The 13,507-nt window shown below is 39.3% G+C and overlaps 1 protein-coding gene across 2 annotated transcripts in view; it reads left to right on the top strand.

Moving 5' to 3' along the window:
* The window catches only part of KHDRBS2 (KH RNA binding domain containing, signal transduction associated 2), a 507,201-nt gene that overhangs the window by 173,662 nt on the left and 320,032 nt on the right, over positions 1–13,507 (top strand). For both annotated transcript variants that reach the window (XM_032463333.1, XM_006187704.2), the window contains exon 3: positions 6,857–6,973. In XM_032463333.1, the coding sequence (XP_032319224.1) occupies positions 6,857–6,973 (117 nt within the window). The remainder of the gene's footprint in view (positions 1–6,856; positions 6,974–13,507) is intronic.

Genomic DNA, 13,507 nt, shown 5'->3' on the forward strand with positions numbered 1-13,507 from the left:
GTGTCACATAATCATGGCAGAGAACGGGGACTTCTAGGGGTAGAGACCTCAGCCAGGCATGGTCACAACCATCCCAGGGCAGGCATCACTTTGAGCGCTTTGGTATTTTTGAATTTAGAGTGTTTACTATGACCAGTAAAGGGACAAGGAAGTTCTGTTACAGAGTACTAGGCAAGTTCCGTCACATTTCCCTCCACTGGATTGTTCTGTTTGGTTTCTTTTAAAAGTTATATAATATTCAATGCCGTCAAAGTACATGTATGATTTTCATGATTTTCAAGCAGAGCGTAAGAAAATAAAATGAACACTCATCCATTTTCAGAGTTTACCAGGCTCTTGACTTTGGCCTTTATTACTGCACTTGTCATTTGAGGGTTAGATTTACTACTCACGCATATATTCATAAGTAAAGTATTTCACATTGCTTGCTGTTCAGTTTTGTAAAAAGTGTCACATGGCGAGAGCTTGAATTTGTCACTCAAGGTTTCCTTTCTAGGATTTGTTAATGTGATTTCAGAGAGTGGTGGGTAATTTCTGTTCACTGCTGTAAATAACCCACTATGGATATGTGACAACTTACTTACTCCTTTGTATCAGGGATGGTTCTGAAAATAGAATCCACTCCCTACGCAATGGTTATGATGTATAATTCAGGATGAACGTGACTGTTGGACATGGGGAAGGTTGCCTCCACCGGAGGTGAGACCTGAGCCTGACACCTGCCAGGGCCTGTGGAGTTGGGGGCGTGGGGGGGGGAGGTGGCCACGTCATGGAGCTCACGTACAGGGCAGTGATGCAGTCGTGTCTGACCGCCAGGGACCTGCCAGGAGTGATGGGCTCCAGTTCAGGGTCACCTTCTAAATCTCATGCAACTTTCTGTCACTGACAGAATCCAGCACCGAAGGAGACGTGGACACGTGTCGCTGTGCTGTCCAGGCGACAGCGCACCACTCTTGATGGGTTTCCCCAGTTCTTTTTGTCCTTATGAGCAGTGAGACTTTGAACATTCTTGTACACGTGCGAAGCTGTCTCTAGAGAGCATCGCTGGGAATGGGTACCCTGAGGCACAGGTTAAGTGCCTTTACAGATTTACAGGACGATGCCCACAGGGTTGTATCTGCTCACAGTCCTGTGAACAGGGTATGAGTCTCCGTGGTTCCACATTCTGGCCAGTGGTTGGTTTCTGAACTTCTTTATTTCTACCATCATAGTGTGTATAAAATGATGTCTCATTGTGGTCTTAATTTGATTTTTCTTTAAATTCTTTTTTATTTTAGTACAATTGATTTTATTTATTTATTTGGGGAGGGTAGATTGATTGATTGATTTACATGGAGGCACGGGGATTGAACCCAGGACCTCGTGCATGCTGAGAATGCACTCTACCACTGAGCTACACCCTCCTCCCTTGATTTTTGTTTAAATTCCAATGAGGTTAAAATGTTCATACTTTTTTCTTCTGCCATTCAAATTCTTCCTTCATGGCTGTAGCTGTTGTTTGTCTTTTCCTTACAGTTTCAATTTTTTTTTTTTTATTGAGGTGCAGTCAGTTTACAGTGTTGCATTGTATTCTGGTGTACAGCGTAATGTCCCGGTCCTGCATATACATTCATTTTCATGTTCTTTTTCATTATACATTGCTACAAGATACTAAATATAGTCCCCTGTGCTGGACAGAAGAATCTTGTTGTTTATCGATTTTATTTATAGTCCCTTACAGTTTTATACCTGTGTTTGTAAACTCATGCTTTATTGTTAACATATAATGTGAATAGTCTCCAAATTTGTGACTTGTGTTTTGCCTTCTTTGTGCTGTATTTTAATGAACAGATACTCTTAATTTACATCAAAATTTTATTTTACTGGTAGCATATTTTTATGTCTTGTTTTAGAACTCTTAGGCATTATTTTTTTTAATATTTTTCTCTTAGAAACTGTACACTTTGGCCTTTCAGACCTGAGTCGATAACCCATCTGTATGTATTTATTTTTTGTTATGCTGTGGGAAGCAGTTTCATTTTCTTACTGTGGAGAGCCAGCCATGCCCTGAATTAGACAGCTCCTTCTTTCCTTAGCATATTAGCTTTCTATTGTTGCTGTAAGTTATCACAAACTTACTGACTTAAAACACAACAGATGTGTGATTTTCTGTGTTATTTTAGTTATGGAGGTCAGAAGTCTGAAATGGTCCTTAGGGGCTAAAATTCATGCACTGGTCCGGCTGCATTCCTTTCGGAGGGTCTAAGGGGAGAAACTGTTTCCTGACTCTTCAAGCCTCCAGAAGCTGCCCTAATTCTTTGGCCCGTGACCCCCTTCCATCCTCAAAGCCAGAAACTGCATCACTCCAACCTCTGACTCTGCTGCCGCCTCCTTTCGCTTTGAAGGACTTCTGGCACGCCTGCATCATCTAGGGTTCTCCCTTCATCTCAGAATTCCTCGTTTAATCACACTGGCAAAGTTCCTTTTGCAGAGTAACACACGTGCTGATCCTGGTGCTAGGATGCGGCCCCCCTCAGTGATCTCTAGCACCCCTGTATCATGCGTCCCTTAAACATAAGTGGGATCTGTTTCTGGATTCTGGGTTTCATGACTCTGTTTTCTGCGTGTGCCCCAGGGCTGCAAGTATCACACTATTATATTAATACAGCTTTTTAATGAATCTTTGTATATGATGGGAATAGCCCTCAGGTTACTCTTCTGCATCTAAATGTTTTGGCTATTCTTACACTTTCACCTTTTCAGACATTCTTAGAGCCAGTTGGCGCATTGATTCAAACTTTATTGTGGCTGTAATTAGAATTGTGTTCAATCTACAGATGAATTGGAAATACTAGAAATCTATACAACATTGAGACTTCCTCCTCATGAACATGATCTATCTTTCAATCTATTTTTTTATGTTTTTATTTTTTTAATTGAAGTACAGTCAGCTTACAGTGTGTCCATTTCTGATGTACAGCGCAATGTTTCATACATATACATGCGTATATTCATTTTCATACTCTTTTTCATTATAGGTTACTACAAAATATTGAATATAGTCCTCTGTGTTATACAGTAGAAACTTGTTGTTTCTCTATTTTATATATACTAGTTAATATTTGCAAATCTCAAACTCCCAATTTATCCCTTCCCAGTAACCATAAGTTTGTTTACTATGTCTGTAAGTCTGTTTCTGTTTTGTAGATGAGTTCATTAGCATCAATTTATTTATATCCATTTCATGGTTTATTAATGTACTTTGTATATTCTTCATAAAGTTTTTGATCATAGATAAATGTTATCTTTTTTAAGAAAAACATTTACTATTTATATGTTGCTGATATACAAAATTTTTTATGTTGACTTTGTATAAAACATTTTGCTAAGCTCTTTTACCAATTCTAACAATTTTTCTGAAATCACTGTAAGCTTTATATGTACATAATTATATAAGCTATGAATGTTATTTTATTTCTTACTTTCTGATATTTATAACATTTATCTTATTCATTATTTTGAATTTTCAGTGTCAAATAGAATATGAAGAATGTGCATGTTCACCTTGTTTTTGGTATTTATTTTACTATTAAGTAAACTATTACGTGTTTTGAGTAGAAACTTTCTATCTGGTTAAGGAAATTTCCCCCATTTTTTAGATGATGTGAGCTTTATTAATGACTGAATTTGAATTGTATCAAATTATATTTTCTATTCAAATGAAATGTTAATTATTGTTTCCTCTATTGTCCATAGGTGAATTACAGTTAGAGGTTATAAATCTTAAACTATGTATGTACCTGTGGTAAACACAGTTCAATCATCATGCATCTTTTGTGTATACAGCAGGCCTTGGTTATGCCACTATTTTGTGAAATGGGTTTTGTTTCATGAGTGGATTTGATCTATACATTCGCTTTTCTGACGTAGCCTGCTGAGGGCGTGGGCAGTTAGTTTTGCATTTCCTTCTCTGGAGGAGTCTTCTGTTGGTTTGCAATCTTGGGAGTTCCCTGGGTGAAATTCAAAACTGGTCCCTGTAAACAGAGGGTGGAGACGGAGGAGTCAGATCACACCAGACTGACGGCTGGTGGGTTTAACCTGCAAAGCAAGTTACACACGAGGCTCGTCTTGGCAGTGGCAAGGCAAGTAGATCTCCTCACATGCCCACCAGGGCCTCCAGAGTTTGTAGAGAGGGCTTAACTGGGTTCAGTCACGCACATCATCCAGAGAGCCCAACAGCACCGTGCTCTCTCCAGGCTGCGTCTTTGAGGTGGCTTCTATCATGGGAACAGCGGGCAGAACACAAATTTCAAGGACAGGGTGGGGGTGAGGAGTCTCCCATTGCCTGGGTCCAGTCACGGGTCAACCAGTAGTCGTGTCCGCCGGAAGACCCCCTCCAACCTCTGTGTAGACTGGAATGATCTATCTCCTGAAAGCTTAGTGAGGCTCCTTTGTACAACCGCCTGGGACTAGTACTTACGTGTAGGACATTTCACTGTGATACGATTTTTTAAATATTTGTGTAGGTTTTCAACCTTTTAATTTTCCTCCATTCTTCATTGAAGTACTATTTACATACAGTAAAATGCACAGGTCTTAATGTGCATCTTGATGAGTTTTCACAAAACTAAACCTATCTTTTCAATCAAATACAGAATAATTCCATCACCCCACACGTTTCCTTCATGCCGCTTTCCAGCCAGTCCAACCCTAGCCTTCTAGTCTCAACAAGCAACCACTCATGAATTCTAACGCTATGTAGTGTGTTTGTCTCTAAGATTTTATATTAATGTAAAATCTAACATGATATGCTCTTTTGTTTCTGGCTTCTTTCACTCAATATGGTGTCTATGAGATACTCCATGCTGTTTTTGTCAATCATTTTTTTAAAATGGAGGTTCTGGAGATTGAACCCAGGGCCTCCTGCATGCTAACCACGTGCTCTACCACTGAGCTGTACCCTCCCCCTATTGTATCAATCGGTAACTAATTCCTTTCTCTTTATGTATAAACTTTGTCTTTTCTCCTTGGGTGGACATTGGTTTATTTCCAGGTTACTAGTAATCATGAATAAAATGTCACGGACTCTTGGGCAAGGCATTTGGGGAACATATGCTTTTATTTCTCTTGGTTAAATAAAGTATAGAATTACTTGGCCATAGTGGGACTCTACATTTAACATCAAAAATAACTGCCAGTCTTCTTCCCAAAGGAACTGTGTCATTGTAAACTGTCAGCAGTCCTTCCTCCAGCAGTTCCACAACTTCTTCAACATTTGGTCCTTTGTTGAGTTTTAGCAGTTCTGGTTGGGGGAGGGGGTGTAACCATTGACTTGATGGAGTTTTCCATCAAGTCATTTTCCATTAGTCATTTTCCAGACATATACATGGGAAGTGTTTTCTCCCAGTCTGTGGCTTGTCTGTTTAATTTCTTAATGGTTTTTGGATCAGCACATGTTTGAGTGAGCGCTCTTTGCTCCCTAGTTAAGTCACCTTTCCCAGCTCAGATTTGCAAAGGTGTTCGTATGCGCTTTCCTCCTCGACCCTGTATAATTTTAGCTTTTCTGTTTAGATCTCTGGGAGGTCTCGAAATAAGTTTTGCCTAAATGTGAGGTGCGATGGGAAAGTTTTTTGTGTGTTTGTTTTGTTTTTGGCTTGTTTTTGCATATGAATATCCAACTGTTCCAGCACTATTTGTAAAAAAGATTCGACTTTTCAAATTTGACTGCCCTGGCATTTTTGTTGAAAATCAGTTGACTGTTTAAGTATGGTCTTTCTGAACTTTATCCTGTTTCATTTATGTCATTTGCCTATAGATAAGACAATGCCTATTTGTCTAATGACTATATGTGGTGAGAACAGACATCCTTGACTTCATCCTGAATTTAGAGGAAAAAGCATCTAGTTTTTCCCCATTAAATGTGATTTATTTCTTACTGAGGGATCATGGATTGAAAAAAAAATAGAGTAACTCTGATTAAGAAGGAAGTTACTTAATTTTATTCATCTTTATTTTATATGCCCAACATAGGTTTTGGTGCAATTTAAGCCTTTTCATATTTTTAACATTAATCAGTGAGTAATCACCTGAATCACTCGGTGTGGTAATGCTCCTTTTGGTAGCTGGCAACATACTGTGATAACTGCTCTGAGTTCACCTGTGTTTAAACATATTTCAGGATGAATAAACAAACTAGACAGACTGCCCTGTGCTCCAGAATTTTCCAGTTAGGCAGACTGTTTTGTATATATGCTGTCTCTAGCATTTTAAAATTTTCTGTGTGCGTGCACATCTTTTATTTGCTGATCCTTCGAACAACTCTTTAACACAGAGAAAGTAAGATTAAAGAATAGTTTAATCTTTTTATTCCCAATCATGAAATTTGAAATATACATTGTTAGGGACACAGACAATGCTTATCAAACATGAATATTAAATTTTACTTTAAAAATACATTTAAAATATTCACGTTTGCAATTTTGGAGGTACATAGGCATGTTAGGGTTGTTTTTAATTTCAATGATCTGGTTGGAGAGAAAAAGCCTTTAAAAATTTTGTCAACTATAGAGTTCCTCCATAGTTTCTTTCTTAAATAATTAATTTATGTGATTATTTAAGTCAGTGATACGTTCAGCATGTTACTCACTTGAGCATTCCTTTAAGAAGAAGCATCTTTCAAAAAGTGGGTCTGAGCTTAGAGGTCTGAGATGGTTCCATGTGTGTGTGTGTGTGTGTCTGTCTGTCTGTCTGGGTATGTGAAGGGCATAACTCTCTTCTCCATGGTAAAGTTTGAAAAAACCCATAACCCGTCAGTTATGCTTGGTGTAAATTATTCCTTTTCTCTACTTTAAAACATTGTATTGATTTTGTTTCCTAGTTCAATTTTGTGGGGAAATTGCTTGGACCAAGAGGAAACTCCTTGAAGAGGCTACAGGAAGAAACAGGTGCTAAAATGTCTATCCTGGGCAAAGGATCAATGAGAGATAAAGCGAAGGTATGAACTTTGAATCTGATGCTTAACACACACACAGAGTTACCTGTGACACCAATGGCCACATTTACAGGCACGCTTGAACTCTTCTCCAGTAATTTCCTATGATTTTTACCCTCTGGGACTACTTTATGACACTTTCTGATGTCTCGTCTATATTTTTTCTTGTTATTTTTTGTTTTCTTTTTAAAAATTTTTCCCCTTAAACAGCTTTTTTTGTTTAAATTGAAGTCTAGTCAATTACAATGTGTCAGTTTCTTGTGCACAGTGTAACGTCCCAGTCTTGCATAGACATACATAGATTTGTTTTCATATTCTTGTTCATTAAAGGCTATTACAACAGAAGCTCACTTTTCAATTGTGAGGATAAAAGGCATTCCTAGAGAAATCCAGAAAGTGAAATACACAGCGTGTTTGCAATATTTCGAAATACTTTAGGAAATTAACTGCAGCTCAGAAATTTCTTGAAAGGCTAAGTCCTTCATGCACCACATGGGCAGCCAGCTGTCAGGAATCACGCAGCTGCCGGCCTCACCGGCAGTTGCTTCTGAGCAATCTTCACGGGTAACGTGGAGCTTCAGAGAGGGTGCCACTATTTTTAGTGTTGCTGATGGCAGAGATTGGTGAGGGGAAACAGACAAGGCAGTGGTTCTGAAGGCTTATCTTTGAAAAGAGTGAGGGACCAACATGTTCTGCAAGAAAAATGGTTGGAGAGGTTAGAGAAAGTCAAAGCCTGGAAACATCCGATACGTGAGGAAATGACAGAAAAGCAGGAAAGCAAATTTCTTGCCTGTGTACCCATTGTCCTTAAGTGGAAATCACAAATGGCCGGCCAGGTTGCCACTAAAGTATGTTGTAATGAAAGCTATGTTGGCATTTCTATTTGTGAGCTTGGTTGAGATTATGGGATGGGGCCTTGCAACGTGCTGGTGGTTATATTTTTGAAGTGAGGCGCTGTTAGACATGTTCTATTTGAGAACGTATGAGAGTCCTCAGGGCAAGCCTGTCTCTCCTTGATGCGCTGATACCAGGAGCCGTTTCTCTCTTACAATCTATCTTCTGTATTTGGTGACGGCCACTTTAGTAAGTCCTTTCTGATTTCACGGCAAGATTGATTTTCATCAACAATAAAATCAACTAAAACCTTCAAAGCGTTGCCGCCTGCCTGGCGGGCAGTGTGGGTGTGAACCCCGTGCCCAGCATCCATCCCTCGCTTGGCTTCCGGGCTGCGCCACACATCAAACAGCAAGGTAGCCTCCCCTAGGCCTGAAGGGGTGAGGCCGTGCGCGCTGCTTGTCAGTCAGGCCGGGGTTGGTTACATAAACTCCTCTTTCAACTCTGTAATAGCCCCAACAACAAAGCGATTTGTAATCCCACAAAATCAAGAGCCCAGACAACTCCGACTTTCATTTTAGCTCTGTCCCTTGTAAACTGCACAGTAGATCAACAATATTTCTTCCTCAAGCTCCCTTCTATGGAAAAGAACCTCCATCCCATCTTCCCTTCCAGAGACAGAGGAATCAGCATAATACTTTGCTTAAATATCACTTGAGTTTGTGACTCACAGGGACTGTATCATAAATTAGAGAGAGGTAGGATTTTATTTTTATTTATTCGCTGCATTTCTGTTTCTCTGATGTGAATCCTGAGAAGTTAGGGTGCCAGACTAAAAGCCCCCCCCCCCCCCCCGCAAACAGTGGCATATGCGATAAGGACCACTGCATTACAAACATTTATTTTGTGAGAACACAATGAAACCTGTGTTTTAATGGTGAACCAAAGCAAGGTTATTTCAGCCTAATTTGGACTCCAAGTGACCCACCAATTAAAATAGTTAGATTTGAGTTAAGGAGTGAAATATATCATGATGTGAGTGAGAAATCTTTTTTTCATATTAGCATTTTCAACCCTTTTATGTATAAATATTGTCTGCTACTTATGACAGACTGTGCTCTGACCTTAGGCATAAATCTATCCAGGTTCTACTCTTCATAAGCTGGTATGGACTGAAAAAGCTATTGCCCAGCATAGGCAGTTAGTCAAGAATTATATTTTATTCAGCAGACAAACAGGACGTAAGCCCGGGAGTCAGCCTCTCACGTATCTCTGAGTAACTCTTCTTTAGCGGTAAAGGAGGAGACAGGACACAGGAGATTTTTCCAGCAAAACCAGGTGGCTGGAATGTCAAAAGATTACTGTTCATTAAGAAAACCAGGCATCTCGAGTGAATTTAGCGCTTTGCTGTGTGTGGGAAGATGGGAGGGTCTAGGCTTGTTGAAATTATCACTTTGATGTGCACCTTAACTATCCAGGACCAGCATGCTGCTTCTCTCCATCCTAAGTCCCCTCGGGGGCACCACTGGGGACGGCTGCAGTAGTTGATGGCTTGGTGGCTTCCACAGTCTTTGTTTACTGACATGGCAGGTGGCATTCTGGAATGACAGCATGATGTGGTGATGGTTTATGTTATAGATATTTGTTATTTTAAATCCTTATGTATTATTTTAACATAGTCCAACATTATTCACAGCTCAAAAAAATTTATTTTATAGATTTATTTTATCATTTATGTAATTAAGACCTGCTGTTTGAAAACTTTCAAGGACGTAGTGTCTCAGCCATAAACCAAGGATTATATACAAAAATATATTTTAACGTTATTAGTGCAATAGTTTTCCCTGCATTGTCCCTTGTCACTTGGACTACAGCCTTATTTCCCACGAGGAGTGAAATGAGGGAATCAAAATCTCTTAACCCATGATGTGGGAATTTTTTTAATTTATTAAGCTATTAAAAAGTAGACTGTATGCAGACAGAGAAATTTCTAGACACTTCTCGTCTTATAAACCAGAATTATAATGATGTATATCTTTTTTGCTATTGAGGAAGGGCCTCTCTTTTCATCTTGGGCTGTACTTGTCCACCTCAAAATCGTACAACCAAGATTCAAATGAGATATAATCAATATAGAAAGGGAACATTTAAAATTCCACACTCTGTGGCAGCTTGAAGATGGCTGCGAAGTCTTTGACTTTTTTTTTTTTTTTTTTTTTTGAGACGAATGGGGTCTAATTGTCTCCCCCAGGAATCTGGACAGTTTGAGGACCTGCTGTAACAGACGGCAGGGGAGGGTTCCTTCCCAGCTTCTGAGGGTGGGCTGGGAAATAAAGTGCACTGTCTGCCTCACTGGCAAGAACATCACCTCTGGGAAGTCTCCGCTGCCCTGCAAGGAGCCTAGCAATCCTGAGTCCGCCTCCTGCGAGGAAGCCGGAGTTACAGGCAGAAGGCTGTGCGGGTACCAGTGGGAAGTCCCAGTGGAGCCCGGCCTCCCGGACTCCTCGTCCAGGCGCTGCGCGTGTGCGTAAAGAGCTCGCCAGGATCGGCGATCACTGGATGCTTGAGGCCTCCTGTCTGCAACCCCAGACTCGGGGAGCAGGTACAACTTATCCTCACTGTGCTGCGTCTAAATCCCCCACCGGTAGGTCCACGCGTAATAATAAAACGGTGGTTATTTCAGGCAACTCAGGCTGGCATGATTAGCTATGCAACACCAGATAACCAGAACACAGCCCTCCTCCTTTATATGTAAAATAAATGGTTTTCAACATTGTTAGCCTTTTTCCAGATACTGGGTTTATTCTCTTCTTGTGTTTCTACTGCCCTCTCATGGCAATTAGTATAGAGTTTGATAATTTCTGGAGGTTTGTTTGTTTTGTTTCTTTGTTTTTACTTGTGACTTATTTTGAATTTGTTCAAGTGTATTCTTAAATCAGATGATTAAAACATGTGTCAGTGCTTTATCTTAAAGTTACCAGTAAAGGAAATAGCTTCCAAGGAAGGCAGTTTAAACATATCTTCTTGGTAGGGGCATTTTATGAAGGACCAGGCACAAAAGCAGAATGTTCTGGTTAAAAAGTATCAGGCTAGCCATAAAGCTGGTTTAAGATCTTCATACCTTTGAATATCTGGTTTAATGTCATAAAACTCAAGGTTAATTGAGTAGGTAATTCTAATTTCTCTGTAAGGCTTCTTAATTTTATTACAACCTGACAGACTGCTCTGGCATTTTATCAGGGATGCTAGAAGTTTCCCAGAAGGGGAAGTAAATTGCACCACACTGCAAGCACTGCCCTGGCCCAAGCCTGGAACAGCGTTCTTTCTTAGCCTCTCTCTTTTGACCAAGTTGAATCTTGAAGATTTGTCTCAGCCAAGAAAAGGACCATATGGCATTTGTGTGCTGAGAGCATTAACTGAGTTTCATGCTTTATTAAGTCATTTCTTATAAACGGTGGGATTTAGATATGGAACCAAGTTATACAAGGCATCCATCATTATGATTATTGACAATATTTGTGCCCATTGACATTGTTTCTTTTTTTTAACCAATTTCTTGTACTTAGAGAAGAATATCTAAGCAGAATCCTAAGGTGATGCAGTGTAATGGTTTCCACTTATATACTATCAGTATATTTTATCCATTTAGTGCTACATATATATTTAGTGGTCTTATCTCAGTAGATGGTAAGAAATGGGTAAATTAGTCTTTTTGTTTATATATATAAATATATTTTAAATATCAGTATTTGCTTTATTTTCTCACTTTGCTTTGCCCATATACCTAGTAACCAAAGTAGTTGACCCATATGAATATATCATTACTCTAATAAAATATTAGAAAGAAAAATTTTCTAAATAGCTTTATTTTACTCATTGTAAGACATAATACTTTTTTTAAAAAAAAATCGTTAGTAATTTGAATGTCAAATGAAGAGGTAACTGCTATCAAAAGAGTCAAATAATAATGGTATTTATTCTCTTGGAAAAGCCTTTGATGAAAAGGTGGTGGTTGTTATTTGTGTGTTTTCAGAGAGATGCTGTTAAATGTTTGTTTTATTTTTGTTTGTTTGCTTGCTTATTTTGGAGGGGGAGGTAATTAGGTTTATTTATTTATTTTTAGAGGAGGTACTGGGGATTGAACCCAGAACCCTCAAGCATGCTAAGCATGCACTCTACCCTCCCCCTTAAATGTTTGTTTTAAGTTGTTGAAACTTGACCCCGATATAAGCCATGTTCTTTGAAGAGAAACTTGGACACTGTTCTAGCACAGCTTGGGGCATTTGGAGATACAATTAAGAGGATAATGGACCCGGAGTGGGAAACGCTGAAGAGAGAAACCCTGTACTCAACTAGAGTGCACATCAGCACTAATTCAGGTCCCGAATTCCGTTAGTTGCAGTGATGTTTGGTTGACTTGGCATTCTTTCTCCTTATTAGTTTTTGAATTAGTCATTCAGAAATTGAATAGTCATTTTATCAGTCATAAATATCTAATTCCTTAGCTGAGTAGAGTTGTCATGAATCCTAGAAAATTCGTTTGAGCTCTTGACAACCCTTGATAAAATGTAGAGAACTCTGCTATCTGCCTGGAGTCAGCGATGCTAAATAGAGCCCAGGGAAAGACAAAGAAGTCAGCAGCTCCTCGGAATAACGTTTCTGAGTTCACTTTTGTTTCCTGTGTGTGTTGGTTCACGCACAGTGTTTTATACGCTTCAGGGATGCATTCACGAGACATTCTCGGTCACCAGCACTCAAGCCAGTTACAGGATAAGGATTCCAAATACCAACACAGGAAATGCTTTCATGCAACTTTTTTCTTAATATATAAATATCACAAATCACCTAGACTCCTTATAAATGTATTTTTAAATGTTAAAAAGACCAAGGAAAATGAAATGCGCAGGACACACATGAAATTATATACATTGTCAGTGCAGAATAAAATCAATCAGCCTATCTAAGAAAGAAGTGGGAATTTTTATTTGGGCCAAATTGAGGTTTATGACTTGGGAATTGCCTCTCAGAAAGCTCAGAGATACTGTTCTGCTCATTAGATAGAAGTCAAAAACACAGTGATACAAGTTTTTGAGATAGAGGGCTATGCAGTAAATGACATATTATTGACAGTTTCCACAATTCAGCTCTAAGCATCATTGTGGTAGGTCATGTGACCCCTTACAGTCTCAAGAAGGAATGTTACCTGTAAGGAGTTGTCGTGGTGCAAGGACAATGTTGCTCTTTAAGGTTGAGTAGGTATTTCTGCCCACGGGGGAGGCTTGGTTGGTGTTCAGCGCAGATGTTCAGGGCACAGCGGGGGCAGAGATGTGGCCAAAGGGCAGAGAAAACTTCGTATGTTTACATTTTTCTTGTCTTTGCTGTAAAATAAGAGTTTTGTTTCACAATATTTTGCTCTGAACACAGTCGATTACACTATTGACGTTTTGCAGCCCAGACAGTGTTTTATACGCTTTCAGGGATGCATTCATGAGACGTTCTCTGTCACCAGCACTCAAGCCAGTTACAGGATAAGCGTTCCAAATACCAACACAGGAAGTGCTTTCATGCAACTTTTTTTCTTAATATTTAAATATCACAAATCACTTAGACTCCTTATAAATATATTTTAAAATGTTATCTGCAAAAATATGTACTGTTTTGGAGGGGAAGGTATAGCTTCGTGCGCTTAGCATGCACAAGGTC

Source organism: Camelus ferus, chromosome 20 (assembly GCF_009834535.1).
Source record: "Camelus ferus isolate YT-003-E chromosome 20, BCGSAC_Cfer_1.0, whole genome shotgun sequence".
Taxonomy (NCBI): domain Eukaryota; kingdom Metazoa; phylum Chordata; class Mammalia; order Artiodactyla; family Camelidae; genus Camelus; species Camelus ferus.